This window comes from Chlamydotis macqueenii, chromosome 1 (assembly GCF_036417535.1).
Source record: "Chlamydotis macqueenii isolate bChlMac1 chromosome 1, bChlMac1.mat, whole genome shotgun sequence".
Classification (NCBI taxonomy): Eukaryota; Metazoa; Chordata; class Aves; order Otidiformes; family Otididae; genus Chlamydotis; species Chlamydotis macqueenii.
Genome location: NC_141556.1, coordinates 35,798,607 through 35,821,359, shown reverse-complemented (window position 1 = coordinate 35,821,359; position 22,753 = coordinate 35,798,607). Strand labels below are relative to the sequence as shown.

General features: G+C 37.8%; 1 protein-coding gene across 3 annotated transcripts in view; it reads left to right on the top strand.

Annotated features, from left to right (window-relative positions):
- TAFA2 (TAFA chemokine like family member 2) overlaps positions 1 to 22,753 on the top strand; it is a 200,119-nt gene that overhangs the window by 126,312 nt on the left and 51,054 nt on the right. For all 3 annotated transcript variants that reach the window (XR_015258651.1, XR_015258652.1, XM_086748619.1), the window contains exon 2: positions 14,397 to 14,503. Coding sequence is in view for 1 of the 3 variants with exons in the window: in XM_086748619.1 (XP_086604745.1) it covers positions 14,398 to 14,503 (106 nt within the window). In the remaining 2 variants the exon portion in view is untranslated. The remainder of the gene's footprint in view (positions 1 to 14,396; positions 14,504 to 22,753) is intronic.

The window sequence follows — 22,753 nt, the reverse complement described above, 5'->3', positions numbered from 1 at the left end:
TCTTCATGGTGCTAGTACACTACATAGGACCTTACTTTTCAGAGCCCTAATGAATCTGTATCTATTAGCATCATTCAAGCTAGAAGACAACAGTAATAAAACATAGCATTTTCATTTTTAAATAGTATTTGGCAATGATCGTATTTAGAGGAACAGACCAAAATAGAAAAAAAAAAGTTATACTAAAACTCAGAGAACTTTTTCTTGTGTGGAGGCTCTTTTTCTTACTGCCTATAGATGAATATTTTTGACTTATAGCAATAGTTAGAAATGTCCCGTTTATCTTTTACCTCATGCAAAATATTTTCATTATAGCTGAACAAAGAATTGATATTTGATGAGCTTAATCTGTCTGACAGTACACTGCAAATATATAGTGGTCTGTATTTATAGGTGCAATATATTTTAGGTGGCCTGCTTTCCCACTACATTCCATTGTTTGTTCATGTAAATGCTTTGCATATCTTGCAGCAATGAGATGATGAATAGTTCAGGATGACTGCTAAACTTTCAGGTCATGGCATACAACTTAGGTTCATCAACTCTGTTTTGTCTTAGGTGAAGTACAATGAAAACGTAGGATTGAAAAATGACACTGGTCTCATTTAGTGTGCAAAGAAGTGTCCTTTAGGCATTTATTTTCTTTCAGCTAGATTTGGTCCTCCTTGTTCTACTGAAGAAGCTTGAGTTGCCACCATCAAATACAATATATTAGACTGGATATACAAGAGTGACCCTGCTACCACTGAAAATACCTAAAGACAGTTACTTTACAAATTCATGACTCTTCTTTTTTCCAGAAATATGTCCATGAGGATTTGTCCTCCTTCCTGCCATTCACAGGAGACTAAGTCTTAGCAGCATACAAAATATGGCTTGTGTGATACCAGCAGAACAGGAAGGGCCATCTACTATTACCCATTAAAAACCAGAAAAAAAAATAAAAGAAGCAGTCTTATTTAATACACTTTTATTTCCATTGATCTTAATAGCTTTTTGTCAAAGATATGCATTTCTGTGGTAAGTAATTTTCATTGTTTAGGCAGCATTTTTTAATTCACTTGTGGGCTAACCCCTCTTGACCTTGCAATTTCAATTTCATTTTTCTTTGTAAAATTTTGAAACTTACATAGGGAAATGAGGGGAAAATTTCCCTTTCCAGAATGTGTGACTTGTTTATATGCAAATTCTTTATATTCCCAGTTGGACATTTATATTAATTAGACATGAATGACAATGATGTAAGTGAATTTATCATAGTTAGTGTAGCTATTCAGAATGAATTTCCATACATCTGTAGATAATTTGAAAAAAGAAGCATAAAATAAATACATAACCTCCACTGATTATTTCCAAACCAAAAATTTGGCAATACTTACCAAATCTGATTGTCCAGAAATTTAGGTTCCTCTTTCTCAAGTTTGCAAGGTTTTAACACATGAAAATTGATCCTTTTGTTTTATTGCCTTTGGAAATCACAGTTGCTCTGCAGCTACAAAGGATAATTAAAATTGTAGTTCTCATGTATTTTTGGATTCTGGGAGCTTTCAGAGGCACAGCAAATGACAAAGGACTCAAGAAAATACTGGGGGAGATGTGCTCGCTTCCCTGTGCAGTAGGGTACTGAAATGGAGGGCTGTTGGTAGCAGTCACAACTGCAAAGTTTGCAAGGAAGAATGTAAAACCAGCAAACACCCTTTCGTCCATCAGTGTTATAAGAAGAGTTTTCGCCTTTTACTGGCTAAGATTATGGAAAATGCAAGGCAGATAGCTGTCAAATGAGGTAGAATTAGCTGATACAGAAGGAAATACATATCAGCTTAGACTGTGCTGTGTTTCTCTTTAAGTTATGAAATCTGCGGTGGTTTTTCAAAATTAAAACAGCATATAACGAACTGCTGATCTCAGTATCATACATATAGTTTCCTGCAAGTCTGGCAAACACATAATAATTTCCTTTGATGGTGATGGTGGTGCAATATCTATAATTGTGACTGAAATGTTATAGAAAAATTATTATATCAGTTTTTTCTTAGTAAATAATGTAGGTAGAGTATTATACCTGTGCTCTAGTAAATTATAATGCTCCCTTCTTAAAATAAATCATGATTTCACAGAAACAACATTCTAAACCTTTATATCTCACCATTTCTCTTTAGAATTTTGCATAATTTTCTCCTCTCTTTCATTTATGGTCTTTCTATTTTGTACTGGCTAATTCTCATTCTTATCTAAAGACCCTTTTCCAGTCTTGCACATTTAGAGAATAATGCTCTTTTAGTACAGGAAACACATGGAAAGCCTTTCTAAGACAGCACTAAAAGAATCATGGTGGACTGTACTGCTCTTCTATGTTACCAAATTTAGATTGTTACTGACAGCAGAATAGGCACTACTTGGCTTGGTTCCTAGACAGTTCCAACTAATTATTATAAAATGAAGAATGAAAAAAAAAAGCTCTCTTTTATCATAAATACTACAAACACTGGCTGTAACCCCTTCTTTTGAAACAAGATGCATGGAATCCTGAACATCCCATCTTTGGGTCTAATACTGGTGCTGTTAATGGAATTGTTATGAAAGTATAATGACATAACCCTCTTTAATAATGAAATACAAATGAAAGTAAATAATTTTTTTTTGTTCCACTGAGTATGCATAAGAATGCAAATGCAGAGTTTATTAGGAACAGTTAATCCTGTTGTAAATATGGTAACGTCTGAGGATTTTCTCAGCCAAATCTGTATTAAGGAGCAAAAAAACCTCTTGAGTCAGATTTAATTTACTCTAATATACTTCTAATACAAGCATACTTTACATTGCTAGGCTGGAATAAAAGAATTTTAATCTAATTGTGAATATTACCTTTATTTTTTTTACAAACTCAACTGAAATGTACTTGGGCTCAGTCCTTAACTCAGGTCCCATTTGCCAGGGCAATATGAAGCCAGTGCCTTCCGTCTGGGTCAGGGGACGTAGGAGGGTGGGCAGGGCAGGTTCCTTCTGGCCAAAGCCTGTCCCACCTCCAGTCAGTCTTTTCTTAGGCTTTCCCTTTTGGCCCCTTGTTTTCTAATGTTCACCTAAAAGGGTCAACTTAACGCAGCTTAAAACTGTGGTTATTGGTAGCTTGGCTATCAGGCTCAGGGAAAAACTGTCGATAATCCAATGGCTGAGAATGTCTGGTACGGAGCCAGTAAAGCATCCAGTTTGACAGTTTTACAATGAGTTGTGCTTTTCTTTGACAGTAAAGTTGCTTGTAGATTAGGTAGTACTCAGTGTGAAAAAAGACAGCAAAGCTCTTGTCTTTAATTTTCTTCATTGAAAGGCAAGGGTTTTGCTGTTTCACAAAAAGGAACAATTCATTGAGTAATTTGAAGTAATTTGTTCTGTACTCTATGCTAAATCTGGGGGATGTACTGCAGGTAGCCATTCCCTAATTTTGGCACACAAGCTGTCCTTCCCTTTGCTGTGGTGTCACGGTAGGAATAATGGCCCTAAAATGCAGATCAAAATGTGTTTTAGGGCCTCCTGAGTGACAGGTCTCTTTCAACATGCCATTGAGGTTTTCTGAGGTTCTGAAAATGCTTTTCCAATTAATCACTACCAAAAAGACATCTTATCCAAGCATGAAATAATGGTAATAATTATCTCCTTCCTCATGACATTATAGGGCTATGTCTACATTAGCAAATAGTTTATCCCTACAGAAGTGATTTTGTAGACCCAAACTGTTGTTGCTGAGGGCATAATGTCTACATTGTGTTCATTTAGTGGAGAAGAAGGTTGGTTTTGACTAGCTTTTGTCTGCTAAACTGAACACCCCTAAACTGTTGGAGTGCATTAGGTGCACTCTTGGGCTCATTTTCTGCTTTATTTTAATCTGAAAAGGATTACTTTTGTTTCCTCCAGAATCATTCCATGATGCGATCCAGATCATAGTAAAGGGAGACAACTCGAAAATTTATTTGAAAAGTGAAGTCCAGCTCCAAACTGAAATGCGAATCTAAATGCACCTCGTAAGAGTCTCTGATCCAGGGCACTAGAGAAACAGAACACTATTTATTGATTTGTTTTGTCATTCACCCTCCTGTTGTGCTCTACCTGCAGCTCCCAAGCTACATATCATGCAGCAGGAAGCTGATTACAGACTTTTAGGAAGTGCAAGTTGTGACTGGCTGTTTAATGAGCTCCTGACCATATTAAAATGCCATTGCAAGGCTGGCATAGTACATGCCAAAGTGAGCGCATTGTTTCCAGAGGTACACTCACTTGGACAGAACTTAGGATTGTATGGTCAATATAGCTCTTATGTAGCTGCTGGTGTCCTTCAAAGGAGGATGTTTGAAAAGTGGCTGGGAAATGGATTTGATTTTTCAAGGAAGACTTGGTGCCATTTAGATACTTCAGCCATCATTAAGCAAATACTAACTTGACTTGAATTCATTCCTAGCAAGCCATCACAGGAATACTCTGAATTTATTTTCAGCATGAGCTGGTCATTAATAATTTCTTGCAAATAGAGACTGAAAGGGGACTTCAAAATTGTGTGGCATATAGCATGATTCTCAAGACAGCATTAGTAACTGTAGTCTATGTGAAAGTTTAGATAGCATGCCAGGGCCAAAACGCTCAAATATTTGATAAAACCCTGTGTGTAGACAGAAAAGCTGCTGTACCTTTCTATGAGTAAGTTACAAATTCAGACTTTCCTTGTGTGTCTATGTGGGCATACCTCTGCTGAGTACAAGGTTCTGTATCTGGATTAGCTGCTGGACTTTGTGTTCTACTTCCCAGCTGGTTGCTGGAGGTTGGTTGTGCAGCCTGGCTTCCTTTCTTTAGCATCTCTCAGAAAGAAAGAAGTCTTTTTCTATGTGCTAGCTCAGGAACAGAGATTTGCATTATGTACCAGATCAGTATTTTAGAAGAGCCAGGTCTAACTTTGGTCTCATTCTTTTTTTTTTACCTCGAAGCGGTGCCTATGGTGAATGTGATGAATGAACATGTGTAAAGCCTTTACATTAAAAGAGCGGAGGAATGTGTTCCGACTGTGTTTCAACTAGATTTACTCCCAGTTGACAACTCTCCTGTCTTCCTAGTACGTCATGTCAGCCCTTAGAGCTATTTTGGTCATTGCACAAGCAAGCTTCGTATTTTTCTGTGATTTGAGCAACCTGTCATTTTTTATTTACACTTGAACCCTTGCCTTCAAGTGTGGCCCAAAATGTGTGGGACTCAAGTATAAATCATAGATTGGTCTCAGACCTACCTATTCTTTGTCAGAAGTGCCACTACGCCTATTGACAGATATAATTGTCATGAAAATAGCAGGAGGGAACGTAATCTGAGACTTGCTTCCCTGTTCATCTGCAGAGGTTTGTCACAGTGTTATTTGCCAGAAGAATTCTTTGAAAAAAAAAGTTTAACCTTCAATAGGGAAGTCATGCAGTAGAATCTGAATGGTTCCTGTGAACATACTAAATTTCAGATTTGGCAAGATCATGTAATATAACCATAGCACTTCATCCATATTCTTACATCCCTGTAAGAATCCCAGGAGTAGTCCTCCAGTATTGCTTGAAAGACATTGTGTTTAAGACAGTAGTCACTTTAAATGGATTTAATAATAACAGAAAGTTACAAATTCACACTCTTAAAATACTTCTAATGGTATGGTTTGCTTTGTTTTTATCTTAAAATGCTTAATTAATTTTTGAAAGTACATAGTTTTTGTTTGTTATATTTGGACTCTTGTAGAAAACAAGACTCCTTCATATGTTGATAATTGTAATGCTTGTGTTTTATGTTTCCCTGATGTCAAGGTTAAAAACACGATGACAATAGGAAGATTTTCGCTTTAAAGCAAGAGTGATAGAAAAAAAGAGTGAATTCTGAAAAAAGTGAGGGAGCCTTAATCATGACATAGTCACCCATGCTCAGTAGTATGACTTTAATTCATTGAAGTTAGGCAAAAAGCAATTTTAGCGCTGAATGGTCCACCAGTACTGTAGTGTGAGTGTCTGGGTCATCTAAATTTTATGACAGAGATGGAAATTATGCCTTGGAGATATTGAAAAATAAGGAGGAATATTTGTCTTAATCAGATGTTCATCAGCATGGCCAATTTTTGGATGGAACCCAGCATGAGTTCAGTGAGGAGCCTTACAGTTTTTTTTTCACAGAGGATATCACAAAGAGAAATGCTGTGACTTTTGTTTTTTTGAGGAGAGTGAAATGACTTGGAAAAAACCACTACACTAATGCACTTGGAAAGAACTTTCTTATAGTGTTCTTCATGAAAAGAATAACACTTGACTTCCTGTACTAATGCACAAAAAAGGAATCATGATATTGAGGTGGAGACAAGACTGGAAGAGACTTCCTGAATCATTGAGCTGAATGTCATGATCCTACCTGCTGGCAAGAGATCATCTAATCAATATCTTATGGATGTATTTCTTGCCCTCACTGTGGTTATTTCCTTTCCTTGGTTTCTCTGCTTCTCTTCAGCCTTTGCTTTGCTCCACAAGCCAAGCTCTTTCAAACTGCTCCTGTGGTAGTCTTCCTTCCTATGACCATCACAGAAGACTGTCCCCATATGTTTTGTGGGTTCAGTTTTTTTTCAGTTGGCCAGAATTGTATAGATTATTCTGAATGGTGGTTTAAGAAAATTTGTACTTGTCCTTCTTGTCTTTATTAGAAATACATCATTCTGTAATTTAGAGGATTTGCCTGTTTCACAGAGGTCTCATGTTATGTTGATACTGATGTGCTCTTGGTGATCAACTAGAATAAACTAGTTGGTTTTCACGTGTTGTTTCAAATGGTGAATTCCCAATTTGTAGCAGAAATGCTATTAATCCCTGATACTCCCTTTCAGTACTACTTGCTGTTATCACACCTTGATCCACCTTTCAGTTCTTGTAGTAATCCACAGAGTCTTCAGCTTAATGTGTAAGTTCCGGAGTGACACTGTAGAAGATGCTTTATCTAAATCCAGACAAATTATATCTACTTCATTTCTTGTCTGGAAAATCAGTTATCTTATCAAAAAAGCTGTCAACTTAGTCTGGCACAATCTACCCTTGGTAACAGTGCTACGTTTTATCCTATGTTCTATTTACTTCTCTGTTTTTAATTTATCTTTTTCTTCAAAGCCTGTTCTAAGCTCTTGCAAACAGAAGAGGTCAGACTAATAGGCTTACACTTGCCCAGATCATTTTCGTCCTCGCTTTTAAATACGGGCACTTCAGTTGCCATTCTCCACTAATATTTGATGCTTTCTCTGCCTTGATAGATTTGGAGGCTTATCTCTGCCACTGCAATGGCCTTTATGAAATCACAGTGTATCTAGTGATTCAGGTCTCAGTGAGACATTTTGTTCAAAGCCCATTGAACTATTATCCTTTTTTTTTTTCAGTTGCACTTTTGATTGGTTAGTGAGATATGAATAAAGAAAATTTAAATAATCATCCGCAAGAGGATCACACGTAAGATATAAGCAAATACTACTGCCGTGATGATTAAGTGAATAGATAGTACCCCCTACAACTTAAAGCTCCCTTAAGCACATGAACTGGGAGAGAAAGAGTTTAAAGTGGTGTAATAATTCAGAGAAAATGATGTGAATTGGAGCCTAAGTACCTCCTAATACTGAACACTTTACCGTGAAAGCTTATTTCACAAGGGTGTAGGACATCATTGGACAGATTAAAGATATGAGAGTACCTCGGATGTTTAAATATTCTGTAATGTTTTACGTTAGCATTTAAAAACACAATGAATGGCATGTGCAGGTCTAATGCTAGATTATTACTATTAGTTTCATATTTTCATAAATACATAGAAGTGCGGAATCTAACCCCACAGGAATTCATAACATTTTCTTTCTGTGTACTTAGTAATATGTCAGTGTCAATGTTCATCAGGTGAACAGTCTTTTGCTGGTCCTGATGAAATTACCAAGAAAGAAATGTAATATATACACACTAAATACACCTATATTGTTTGAGTTGAAGCTGACTAGGAGGACAATGCATTTCTTGTTTACTCTTTCTGTGCTTTCTTTATTGCTCTCAGTTAGGTATTGCATCTGAAAATTAATGAAGGTGAAAATTACGATCAATTGTGTCTCCAAAGAATTGGTGTTAATCTGCAAGCAGGGGAGATTAACAATGATAGCAGTTTAGAGGAAAGGCCATTCATCAGTATCATCTGAGTTTTCAAGGCGATATCATCACAACCATACATACACATTTGGAAGAAAAAAGTTTTCCCAATAATCTCTCAGGGTTTCTAGCTGTGAGGTGACATGCAGCTAGGCGGCTAAAGCATTTTATACCTCTGGCAATTTAAGCATCTGGGCTTATCAGATTTTGGAAACAATAATATACATGCAAATTTCACCTTCAAGTGCTATGAAATATTGTCGGCAAATGTAATTACCTGTATGTGCATCTGTCTCCAGTTTCCTGCTACTGGGAAAACAATTGCAGTATGTAAAGAAAAATGTGGGGTTTTTTTGTTGTTTGTTTGTTTCTTGGGTATTTTCACATATTCTGATTTTTCAGATACTTGATATTTTTTCTTTTCTGGAAACTGTCTCTTCTTACAAATGCTCACTTGCTAATAATTTTTCAAGAACTTGTGTACATACGTCTCAGTTTGGGAAAGTATGCACTTAAATTTAAGTATATGCTTAAGTCACACTGATTTAAATAAAAAACAAGTATGGGCATGCATGTCAATCATATACATAAGTACTTTTGGGAAGAAGAATTCATTTGCCTCAGTATCTTAAGTCTTTGCACAGTAGCTTTTCAAAAGCCCTCCTTAAGGTGTTAAGCCTAAAATTCTTCAATCTCCTTCAACTGGTACACTTCAGCCGAAAGTAAAAATGACAACCTTACTGTACTGATCCGCCAACAATGCTTTAACTATTTCTGAATATTTCTCCGTAGCAAGGCTAAGCCCTCTAGGTCTATTTATTCTGCTATTAAACGATCCGCACTGGTAGATGACGACTTTTTGAAAAAAAAAAAAAAACCAAAACAACAAACCCCATCCCTTTTGCTTTGCATATGGAGATTTCCCATGTGACTCCTACGTAAGACCTGCTTTGGTAGGCTAAATGCCTATTCTCTTTCTTTTCTTGCTGACCTAGATCAAAGAAAGTAGCTGATAAGAACATGTCTGTGTTTTTTCCCTAGCTTCATTTCAGAATCAGAATGCGCTTTGTGTCTGTTATGGACTGTGATGTATGAAGCAGAAAGAAGATTGATTTTCACAAGCTACCTTGTACCTGAAGTAATGAGAGTGGCAAATTACTTGTTCATTGAGCAAACATGACAGGAATGTCATAGAGGGAATTTATATATATGCAAACACACGGGGGTCACATCGGTGTTACTTTTACAAAGTGACCTTATCCACCAAAGGGACATTTTTAAATCTGCATTGGCTCACACAAGAAAGGCTAAATAAAACTGCAAATACTTGCATTGCGTGGGATGTAGAAAATAACACAACTAATAAATAATGTAAGATTCCACACAGTGTGGAACATAATTTAAATGGCTGTATTACTTCTGTACCAGCGATTTGGGGTTAGAAGTGATTTCTACTACTCATTTAGGGCTCCTCTGAAGTAGCAAATAAAATACAAAAAGAAAAGTCAGAGAATGTGGGACTAATTTTCTCTCAGATTTGTGTCTCTTAAACATTTCATCAGGATTCAGTAGAGAAATAGGCTTACGCTTCTCCTTAGGAACACTTGCATTCACAGCGTGTATGTGTTTGCAGAAGACAAATGGATATTACTGACACTGAAAGTTTCTACATATGTAAAGCAGGAACGAATGAATTTTGAACAGCTTCAGAAGCTGATGTTTGTAAAGAAAGAAAGAAAAGGAGCAACAGAGAAAAATGCTGTTACTCCAAGGAAACAGATCAGAATTTTATTTGTGTATAAGCTCTTAAGGGAAGAATGAAAGCTATTATTTCCTTACATTTTTTTCTCCTTGACAATAAAGATTACATGAGGTTGCACTTCACTTAAAATGGGAAAGCAAGGCAACTTAGCACTGGCCATACAGTGTAAGGTAATACCCATGTGATTTGCCTCTACTTCTGAACTGTTGGAAAGGTGGCTGATCTCAAGCCTAGAAGCAAAGAAGGAAGAAAGCAGGCATTCAAAAGCTTATGGATGCTGCATTCTTGCAGGGAAATTGAAATTACACATCTGCACACGGCAGTCTCAGTACAGCGGAACAGTTGGGGCACATCTGCTGTTGGGAGGGGGTGGACAGTGAGGTGGAGCAGTGATGAGGAGAGCCTGTGCAACCTATCAGGGTGTTCACAGTTTGCTTCTGATGAGCCATGGAGGCCAGGGAGAAGGATTTCTGCTGACACAGGAGTTTGTGAAGCTTCGCTGCAGCATCTGATGTGGTTTCACCCCGAGAAAAAAAAATCCTGCAATTTTTAACCTATTTTTGTCACTGATCACCAAAACAGTCTATTCTTGAGTCCATGATACCAGACTAGTGATGGTCTCGTGGAGTGCACTTCAGGGAAAAGGAATCTTATGGAGTGAAAGTTACAAATCCTATTAATTTATTCATTGTGTTGCAGTGTTAGTGAAGAGCTGATCATGGCAGACTCATCTCACACTCAGCCACTGCCTGTTTGAATTATGTAGGTGACATCTTTTTGTTTGGTTTTGAGTGTGTCCCTGGAACCACAAAAAGGGCTATCTTTTTTTTTCCTTGCCTCTAAGCACATGGAAAAATGAACTTAAACATGGCAACCTTTCACATCCTGTTTTGCGTAAAAGTGCTAAGAATTCTTTGGGTTTATTTCCAGTATGTTTGGGTTAGAAACTGAAGGAAGTTTTTGTTACACATGAAGTTTGTATTTTTTTTTGTGTAAAATAGATTTTCAAATGTAGACATCTCTTATAGCAAGGCTATTGCCAGTTTTGATCATTTTTGGCTTATGTGGCATTTTTGAAGGCTGCAAGGATCACAGTGAGGGAGAGGTTCTGCAGAAAGGAAGGTAAATAGAAGAGGAAAATGTCTCACAGAGAAAACCATTCAGGTTAATAGCTATAGTTTGTCTGTGAAGCTCTGCATCACCTCTAGTAAAAGCAGACCTCATTTCAGAGCTCATTTGTTCTATTTAACACAGCTTGTTATGTTAGTGTGATAACAGTACAGTAATGGACTGAATTTTATTTCCTGGATGCACTTACTTGACATGGAGCAGGGTTGCAAGAGGCTAATAGTTATATTTCAGAGCTGAGGTCAAATGCTACCTAGTTCCAGTGTCTTCTCAGTGCTACATCGTAGGCTGCTGTGCAAGTGCACAAAAAATATCCAGCCTCACAGTTTCTGAGTCCAGGTCATAATGCATACACTCGGATACGAGTGTATCTCATGGTTTGTCCTTGTTATCTAGCTGTTTACCTGCTTTGCTGATGAGGTGCATCCATCCCAACCCCCTGAGTTTCTTGGACTACGAACACTTGATTTTTTTATTTCTGGGGCTGTATTGCTGCAGTGTGGCTTCTGTGTGTGTACCAGCACTGCTAGGATGAGAGTGCTTTGTACTGTGTCTGTGCTTATGCAGCCACTCGCCTGTCCTTGCGTTGACCGTTGTGAGTGGCCAACGCACACAACTGCAGCTCTAGTGTTATGCTGCATAATTAGCTTGAAACATAACATTGTCTTCCAACTTTTTTTTTTCTTGTTTGAGCTCCTGTATGTTATGAATGCTTTAGATGCTGAGATATTTTCTTTTTGTACTTCTGCTGATGGTCTCTGAACTGTTAGTGCCAAAGTAGAACGGCTACTTATCTTGGCTTTTCTGATAATAGTGCCTGTTATGGGCCTGCTAAACGCCAGTCATGATTTTTGTCCTTCTTAAAGTGAATAGTACAAATAAGTAATGCAGAACAGTGTAATAGGCTCGTGGTACAGAAGTGGTGTATTGTTTTTCTCACAATTAGAAAGCCTGGCAATGGCATTGAGCCCAGATTTTCTGCGTCAAAGCTGAAACCTTTCCTTTACTTTGCAGAACAGTCTTTTCTGTATTCAGTGCTGGTTTACTCCTCTTTGGTCTGCTGGGCTGTGGGCAGAGGTTTCTATCTTTGCTCTGCCACCTACCCTGAGGGGCTGCTGCTCACAGGCAGATAGGTTAATTTTCTCTTTCTCCCCTTGTTGCTACTGTTTTTCCTTATGTATTTGCATTTTCTGCTGTGCATTTGCTGCCAGCCTTGCAGCACAGCGAGCAAATCTGGCATCAGCAGAGTACAGGAAGCAACTGTATTAGATTCAACTTTGCTTAATGGTGCAAGTCCCACTGGGTTTTGAGCAATGTTGGGTAGGTGAGTAAGAAAGATTTGATTTTAATGAGAGATGACTTGGCACCAGCATCATAACAGGTGCAGTAAGAGAATCCAGGAGTGAAAGAGTTAATTCATATTCTGTTCACAGAGATAACTGTGAAAGAGCATATGCTGAATGTGCGTTCCAATTTCTTTTTTTTTTTGTTCTTATTTACAGTGACAAATAATATATTTCCCTGTAGCTTTGAGTGCTTTATAAACCTAGAGCTGATGATGAATATGCAGTTTGCACTCCAAAGGCACTGGAATCAGTGCAAGAAGGCAGAGCTTGGTGTAGTTCACAGCACACTGTGACCTCCGCTGTGATTATCAATCAGTGAGGCTTTCAGGGTCACATCCAGCATCCTAGACGTAGCACTTGCTTACTCCTCTCTCTTTTTCCCAGATAAATATGATATCTGAACCTCTGGGAAACACACTGTCGATGTGTGACTTCTCTCAAAGGATGCTGAGTTCTGTTTGCTCTGAATTCAGATTTAAAAGGGTTTGGTGCACTCAGTGGGTTCTTAATTTGTATTGTAGTGTTTTGTTACACACAGCCTGGTGTGGAAACTTACTGGTGCTTAGCAGTATCTCATCAATCTCCTGGAGAGTAAGACTGGCAGTTTTGGGGGAAGTGGTCTCGTTACAAGTCTGGAAATCTTGAGTGCAGTTGTGTGTGTGTGGGGTTGCCTTATCAGAGTGTGGTGTTCTGTTAGAAAGCAATTTGCTCAGAGGAAGGGAATTAATTTGAAGGAATGGAAGGAGTTTTAAACAGGCTACTGGTTAATTCTGTGTTAGAGCAGTCTGACTTATCACAGAGTTGTGGTTACCCAAGACAGCATTGTACATGAACAGAGCCAAAGAGATGCTCTTAAAGTCCTTTGGGCTTCTTATGAACATAATAGAAGACAAATGTGCAACCACAGTGACACAATGTGTTGGGTTTTTTTTCTGCTCAGAAAGGCACCCTAGTACCAGGCACTATATCACAGCAATAATTTTGTCCAAGTGATCAAATTTGCAGCTTTTCTAGTATAAGTGATTTGAAATAGGCATCATCGTCCTATTGGCCTATCAGCAGAAATGTAACCATTGTACAAACCTGTTTCTTAGCCAGCTCCCTAGGGCTCTTCTGCAGAGGATGAAAAGTGAGAGAAAGTTTCATTATTATACCTCTTGCCACTCTCTGCAGAATTGTAATCCCTAAGCACTAGAGCCCACATTCCTGAACTTCTCTTTTTGGCAGGTGGAGGAGTATTTTGTCTTTGGAGGAGGTTATTGAGAAATAAGTCATGTGTTACATTGTGCTTGAGCCACCACCGTGGCTTGTTGTCACAGTGAAAACATCACTGAGCAAGATGAGGGTAGCTATGTGCAATTTCCCTTGGTGCAGTAAATAAAATCTTTTTGTTACCCAAAGATAGACAGGAGAGAGACTAGTGAACCTGCCCTGCTCGAGTCCACGTTTCCAAAGCACTCGTGTCTTCCTAGCAGGATTTCTCTGTGAGAGAGTTGGTATGTGTGCTGGAGGTCTATTAAAATCTGTAATCTCCTTGTGACTTGTGGGCAGAATCCAAAAAGATTTGCAATCCCAAAAGCTAAAATCTCCACTACGGTGTCAGAGAGGAGCACATTGACCAGGACTGGCCCAAACACACTAGTGGAACGCCTCTGTTCATCAAAACCTGCAGCATAGCTGCATGGACTCATCCTTCTTGCCAGCTTTGGAGTCTACTGTGGTTATGAACACTGCTTGTGCTTTGAGAGAAACATGATGAGTGAAGATGTTGAATTCTCGTGGTACTGACCAGAGGGGAGAAATGCTGGCGAAGCAAGGAGGGAGGTTATACTGATGCTCTATATGATGTGCCTCATTTGGAGCTCAGCAGAATTTAAGACTTAAGGGTTGTCAGCTAGACACGTACAAAAACTTCTTGAATTTTCCTTATGTTAAGACAAAAAATGTTTTTCAAGAAGTCTTAAGATACTTATTTTTGTGTGTTTTTGTTTTCAGGATGAATAAGAGATACTTACAGAAAGCAACAAAAGGAAAACTGCTAATAATAATATTTGTTGTAACGCTGTGGGGGAAATTAGCATCTGGGGCAAATCATCATAAAGGTAAGAAATTCTGTTCTGTTATACTGTCATATGTCTGGCTTCTGTCAACAAATTCAGAAGTGTCCAGTCTATGTGAGCTTTTTTCCTTGTGCCTATTTATGTCTCCTGGTATTGGTCCACTACTCAGTACCAAAAGAGGACAGTTTTCAATGGATAGATTTCTATTAATTTCTTGAGAATTTAAGTATTTCTGTCCTGTTTTCAGCATTCTCTTATTTTAGCATCATTTGTGACTTTGTAATGATGACACAAGTGGAAAGATGGTAAAAGAAGATGGTAAAGCAAAAAAAGATCAAATAATAAAAACTGCTTGTCTCATAAAAATAGATAGAACAGATAGCACATATGTGTGCCACAAATTAATTCCTGGAAAGAATCTTAGAAAGAAACAATTTTTAGTAACGTGTGCTGCTACTTTGTACAGTTATCTGTCAAGGCTAATTTAATGGATAATGTGTTCTGAATGTGACTGTTTCACCACCAAAAAAAAAAGACTGTTGCTTTGCAGTTTTTTCTGTTTTCTATGCTTCATTCCTAAAACTAGACCAGGAACTTTAGTAACTTGTGACAATATGAGATTTGTTTTGTCTTGGTCATTCCAGCCCTTAAAAATGTATACACACAAGCAGAAGGTGTGATGATTTATTCAAGCTTGTAAAAAGTTCCCCCCCCCCCTTTTTTTTTTTTTTTTGTTTCTATAAACTCCTAATGCAAGGATCAAGCTGTCCAGATTCACATACTAATGTCTTTTTATAAGCTAATAAAATGTGATCTACCGTATAATATGATTTTGAAGTCCACTTCTCATCTTCATATAGTGTCTGTTGGCTGTTTATCCACTTATTCAAGATCAGAATAAACCCTAACAACCTGAGTAAACTCAGTGTAGGACATGAACAGTGCCAAGAGCTGAAGAATTAAATACTGGGGAAGGATTCCAATAACACCAGTCAGTTCCTCTCTCTATGTTCATGTACATTTTATAATGTTTCCTCTGATGACAGAATTTCATGATCAGGTATTTTATATATCCAGCTGCTAGATACTTTTCTGCTGTGTGACGATATCCTTCTTCCAAATTCCTCACTGATTAAGAACTTCAGGATGCAGAAGCACTTTCCGCAGTCTTGCAAGCTGCAGTTTGGCTGCAGAGAAAACAGATTCTAATATGGTCCTGCAGGCCACCAAAGACATTGTGCCAGATAGGAACCATCCTGACCCCCTTTGCTCAGCCTTTGTTCCCCCTCTGAACCAGAATATGGGTTTGTGCTGTGGCTTGCCAGTTTAGTTTTCTATTGGAAAAGAGCCAAGATATCCTAGCTTGGTTTCGGAATTCTTTTGTCTTTGGTTATTTTTCTTTAAAAATAAAAAAGCCTATCTCCAGATCCTTTTGATTCCATTCACAAAGGCTAGTCAAGCTGTGTTTGCTTCAATCCAATTAAAATTTTGCTAAAGTATGCTTGCTACTCTTTTTGAAAAAATGATGAGTAAAACCTGTCACCAAGTATTTAATGGAAACAAATTTTAATCCTAAAGAGTATTTGGGGAATTAGTGCTTCATAGTTGAAAATCAAATTATCCCCCACCAATTTTATCTTTCCAGATCTATTCATGCAAGGGAAACCCAGCAGAGCTACATCGTTATTTATCTGGACAGTACTTGGTGTTTGAGTCCCAGCCTTAGAGCAGAAATAATTTCAGAAATATTGAATTTGATGTTTTTAGACAAAAAAGATATGCACATGAGCCCCCCTGCAAAATCAGGTTATTAGCTTTAGGGACTTCTTTACATTTATGCAAATTACCAAAAGGTTTGGTTCTTTTTCTTTAAGTTGTAACTTTTCACGCCTTTAGCAAAATATATGAAGTAGTCTTGCAGGGTACAATAGTAAGAAGCATGACTTGAGTGTGTAATTGGAAAAAGCAGCTATTGTACACGTTCAGATTCTTTTGGAAAGAAGAAATATTCAGAATTTTGTCTTGTGGATTTAGTAGATCTGCAAATCATCAATGCTCATTGTATGTTGCGAATTATTTTTAAAAGCACAAATCAGAGTTACACAGCTCAACTACCATTGGTTTCCGTAGAGACTGGGTCTTTACCTTCCATTGTGTCAAAGAAAATCTCTCCCCTGCTCTAACAGCAGAAACAGAGCTAAGGTGCATTCAAAGAAAACTTGACACTGTTCACCTTTGCAGTTTCCAAATACTGAGAAATGTGTGAGTTTCTTCAGTGATAATTATCCCTAACATCATTAGTTTTCATTTATATAAGTCCTTAATAACATATTGACATGACGAATGCTAATGACTTTGAAGGGGCCCCTACAATTTCGAAGATCAATAATCTACATTTAAAAAAATCTTTACTTTCCTATTGATTTAGTCATATTATGCATCAGTTGCACCAGCTCTTAAACCCATCTCTTTTTCTGAAGGCAAAGAAAAAGAAAAAGAGAAAGAGAAAGAAAAAGAAAAAGTGGAATATCAATTTTCGAAAGGATGTTGTCAAGGTTATGAGTCTAAAAACTGATATACCTTGAGAGTGGCTGAAAGATTTTTACCTCAGTAAATCCGTAAGGGTACTTTATTGTAAAACTGATCCTGATCCTCCTACTCATTGCTAGCCCTTGGAAAACAAATAAACCTGTCCAAACATATAGTGTTCCCTGACAAATACAGCAGGCAGGCATCAGTTCAGCATCACTGTCTGTTTGCTGTTTCTGACATAGGGAACATGAATTGATTTCGTGACCATTCTATCACAGCCTGTATTTAAGGTTTCAAGTGTTGGACTGGTCCTTTCAAGAAAGAAATACACTGATTGCCCCTTACAAGCACTCCTTTGTAGACAAAAGGCCACCATGAGACACAGTTGCCACCATAAAACTAAAAACACTTTCAAAATTTGGATTTCTTTGAGCTTTTTGTGGTTACTAAGTTTTTTTTACATTGATAATGCAATAAGGTAGTCTAAATAAATTAAGGGTGCTTTTGAATCTGAGCATAGTTTAATATTCCTCAAAATACAAAACAATAAACTTTATATTATATTTTAAAACCCTGGATAAAATAAAAAACTACTTAAAAATATGGCTAATCATGTATGCTTACTTACCAGAAGGAATTTATTATGGAACCAGAAAACACTCCAGATAGATAAATAAAGTAATTGAGTATTTTTTGACCTACTAGATGAAAAGGCATGATAATTTATTTTCATTTAAAGAATTTCACTCAGAAGTTGAACTTATTCGTCTGATGCTTATCATGTAGTTAAAACAAACTAAACTCTTTATTGTTTGTGATGCAGAATTGCTGCTTCTACTTGTCTGTGAATTTTCACTAAATTAGAAGTCTGAGGGAATGTCTTGCTGTTCACAAGGAGAAAATGATTCTTGATTTCTCCTTGCAGAGGAGTATCTGTTTTGAAGCCCAGCTGAATGAAGGAGCCACTGAGCTTTTGAAGTGGCTAGTTAGATCACCCTTCCTGGATGCCTCTACCTTTCTCGGGTGCTTTGCCAGGGCAGAAGTACTGCTGGCAGCAATGTTGTGATATAGGATACAGCCTGTGCCACGTGTGTGCCTGGAGTTTGGGAATGGGCACGACTATGAGAAGCAAGAAATCCAGTTGTAGTGGTAGTAGGCTTTCAAGTGATGCTGATGGGTTTTTTGACATGGATGGACTTTCATTAGTGGTCAATTCCTTCCTTGGTAATCAGGTTTCTTTCCTTTTGTTTTGTGAAAAGAATACAAATAAAATGTGCAAGACAGTCCTGGAAAGCCTAAGGAACTGGCTGAAAAATTTAAATCTTTGTGAAACTGAGTTAGAAATGCAGCTTAATTGTAATAATTGTCCCCAGGTATCTTATTTTCTTTGAATAACTCATCAGTTCTATTTGCTTTGCAAGGGCTTTTATGTCTTATGGCTAGATTTGTTATGTTTTCTGTTAGGAACATGAACCAAAATGTGATAAGCCCTCAGCAGGGCTCCATATAGTCTAACACAAGTCCCACATGGGTGTGTCTTTGAGAACGTAAACTTTTTTTAGGGGACCTAATCTCATAGTAATGAACAAATGCAATCAAATGTGATACCGTAGGCCAGTACGGGCAGTAGTATGCCTGGTTCTGGAGAGGTAGTGGAAGGACTCGTAGCCCTTGCAGACAGATGGGGTGGTGCACCTTCGTTCTTTTGGCTTCTAGCATTCAGTGGGGCTCTATTAGCAAGTGCAGTAATGCTAACACTGCACGAAATCATCATGTGACAGGCTCCTGGCTCTGCCTGACCCCGGCCCTGTGGAATCGATTTGTTCTGAGGAGAGATAATATAGCACTTTGTTAAAAGCTATGGTAATGGCCTGTGTGCATTACCTCAACGCCCTCATGTCTGTTTGATGCACAAGGGGTGAAATTCACTGGTGAGTTGACACAGCTGTTTAGATGGCTTAATGGGTGATGTATGTCATATTTATGATGTTGTATCTCCAGGGCAGTGCAAGGGACTTGAGGCATGCTGGTGAACCTTGTGCAATGCTTTGCAAACTCTTAGTGTTGTGAATTGTGCCTTAAAGATACTGTTGATCCTCTAATCCTTGCAACAGATTTTCTCCTAGCCAAACTTTCTCCTTACAGTTATCCACTGACTGATATTCATCCAATTTTCTATGTGTAACTCTATTACTGTACATGTGACTACATGTTCAGATGTCAATATTTAAATTCTAGCACTGGCTTGCACTCTCTGGACTCCCAGGATAAAACTTTGTCGTTGGAAGTATCGTGTATTACGGACATGAGTAAATGTACCTTGAAGTTTACTAAAGATGATGCCCAAGTAGAAATGCTTCTGAACACTGATGGTTAGTTCTGCTTATTTGTCTTCCTGAGTTGCTGTATGTTTAAATATGAAGTAGCAGAGCAGAAGACACTGTTTTTCAATGAAACTGTTTTGAGTGGGCTGGGAGAAATCCTCCAGAGGACATGGATGGTCAGGTAAAATGGAAAGAGACTACCTTGCAGGAAGCCTACAGTAGGAGCAAAACTTGGAGGACGGCTGAGAAGGTTGATGAAGGGACAAACAGCTAGCTTTTTTGAGGTGATGGAAAAAAAGAGACTTAAGGAGCCAGATGTGATTGTGTTGAGGGGTTCTGGTCTGAGGGCAGACTTAGAAAGAAGAATCCATCCCACCAAGGGCAGATTTGTTCTAAGCTCTTTTATTTCTGCTCAGTTTTACTCAGCACTACTAAGTTTTCTCTATTTTAAAGTATGTTTGTGTCTAGTTTATAGTAATGACTTTGAATTATTAGTCCTGCTGGAGTTTTGGAATATTCTGTAAGAAAAGTTCCACCACAGACCTCTGACTGACTTTTATCTTAGCATTTTGTATGAAAAATCATATAAAAATTCTTGAATGTTATATCAACTGGAACATTGCAGAATATATGTAACCAGTTCTAGTGCTGAGAATTGCACCAGCGGTTGCAGTCATTCAGAAGGGCTGTGTCAGCACCTTACTCTGGTGTCTTGTTATTGCGTTAAGACTGTGCAGGTTACTGACAGCAATGTTCACGAGCTTGGGTAAATACCTACAACACATTGCGGCCAAATAATGCCCTCTAGTTTGCTTTCTTCAGGAAAATGAGGGAATTGTCTATCATTTTGGTGTCCGAGATCAACGTTCCTAGTGTTTAGAGTTGCAGTGTCTAGATAAGAATAGCCCTAACTAATACATGTGAGGTCTCTGATGTATTAAAACTTTTGTCTCTCTGTAGAAGTGCCTTCATCATGAAGTTATAATGTTTTATTATGAATGTACCTTTGTAACCTTTCTTTTGAGGATTTTACACTGTGTGGAGGACAGCATTCATAATGCAGAAGTAGAGCATGTATGTATTCAATTTTAAAAGCAGTAAGAATGTTTAGTGCAGAGGACAGAAACCAGATAAAAGACATCCTTCTTTCCAGCTAAGTAACCACTAGATAGCCACATGCTCCCTCTTGTTCTTCCTTACTGAAGGTAATGGAATTCTTTGGGGATGTAAGATATGTGGTTTGAACCTCTTGGAGCTGAAGAGATTGCTGGGCAGATCACCAAGTTCCATGATACAGGCTCTAATATAAACAGTAAAGAGCAGCAGTACCATTTCTTCCTTAGTTTGCAGTTTTTTGAAGTGCCCGTACCATAACATTTCATGAGGGATCTGACCCTGTGGGTAAATTGTATATGTTCAACATGCACCTTTTGGATGTGTGGGCCTGTCAAAGGGTGTCTGCGTATACCCAGGTTCTTGACTGGAGAAAACTGCCTAATATTTAGACAACGGAAGTTGCAAGGATGTGGACAGATGTGTGTGGATGCCTTAGGAGCTATTAGGTGAGACTGGAAGCTGTCAGTGGGGTCTGTCAAAATGTTGGATGGAGGTATCCACTCGTCTGTTGTTGGTTTGTCAGTCCTGCTTCACCGAACTTTTTTGTCATATTTGCTCAATGTCTCAAACATGGGTAATCTTATCTCTTGTGGAAGTTTGTCCTAGAGATAGGCTCTTAAATGAGAATGCTTTGTGTGCAGCTTTCACTAACTTAATTCTGAGCATAATTAATGTTTAAATATAGAAACAAAGGAAGATGATAGTTATTTTAGCAGACATGGAGAAGAAAGATATTAGATGTTCTTATCTAGCATGGGCATTAATTGAAAGTTTCAGTTATATCAGAATCAGAACCTGATCCCCAAATTGCCGTTTGCTTGAAGGTAAAATAGAACAGTCAGTCAAACACTTTCATATCAGTATCTGTCACTGCAATCTAAAATGGTAATACAATATCTGTTGGAAGTCAGTAGATAACATTCCTTGGCCTTCTGCCAGGGTATAAAGGAAAATAATTTTCTCTGATTGCCAAGATGCCAGTAGTTCTGATGGTTCACTGGGACAGAAATCATGGCAATAGCACAGTTATACCTATTTCTTCTCTGTGCAACCGGCTGCATCACAGCAAACAGCTGCCTTGATTTTTGCCTTCATTCCCACCACCACGTTGGCGATGAAATTTGACTGTCCTTGGGGCAGCCATGGAGAGAGAAGCTGGAGAGTTGTAATGAGATATCATGCATTTTTCTTTATACTGATCACTTTAAAATATTTCTGTTTATATTTGGAAAGTAGTATGGTTTCTTGATGTTTTTCTAAAAAAGACAAGTAAAAGGGAAGTGCATAACAGTTCTTTATTTTGGGCCTAATCTTGTAATCTCAATGTCAAATTTTTAGTAGCTTTCTGTGAGTGAGTACCCAGGATCTTTTTCTTAAATACATTTGGATTTTGTGTTGTGGTGGAAAGGAGATGATTGTGCAAAAGATTATATTATTGTAAAAGTTACATACTTAGTTTATTTTACTTGTAGAAATATGAGATTTTTTTAACATTTTCAACCCTTTCATTTATTAGTAATGTTACCTTCCTTTCTCAGTCTTACTCACCAGTCAGTTGGGTTTTTAGCTGATTTCCATTTTGGCAGATTAAGCTTTCCCTTGCTTTTTTTTTTTTTTTTGTTAGGAACATATTGTAAGATGTTAGGACTGAAAAAACACTGAGAGCATATTTACTCTACTGTTACTTTTTCCTACCATGAGTAAATGCTGACATTTCCCTAATACTGGAGTAAAGTTTCATATTCTTTCAAATTAGTCCTGTTGACTTGTTATGTATACTAAGTAATGCATTCTTCTAGATTCCTTTATCCTTATACCTGAGAAAACAGTGCTGACATTTATATGCCACAGTTTTGACTAAGCACATAAAAATAGTATGAAAGAAATGGCTAGTCCCCTAAATAGTCATCTTTATTTAATTAGTTTTGATTACTAGTACCACTCTCTTGGATCTGTTGATCAGAATTTTCCTTGGTTTTTTCATTAACTTGTAAAGTGCTCAATTAATGTAGCATACAGTAGTATATTATTGTTAGCATTTCCAGATTTAAAATATTATTTTCTGGGCTTAAAGTTATATTCTGAATTTTTTATGTGTGTATAATGTATATGTAAATGTATACCATGTCACAGATAATGTCGTATATAAACTTTTCCTAAGAGTAGAATGGGAAAGAAATGAATGTTAGATGCTGTTGTGATCAGGGAGGAAAAGCAAAGGAAAAGAAGGGCTGTTTAGTGACCTGAAGACCCTTGTCATACACCATGAAGCAGGGTGTTACGCCACAGCGAGCTGATGGGGTTGCTGCAGCTGCCTGTG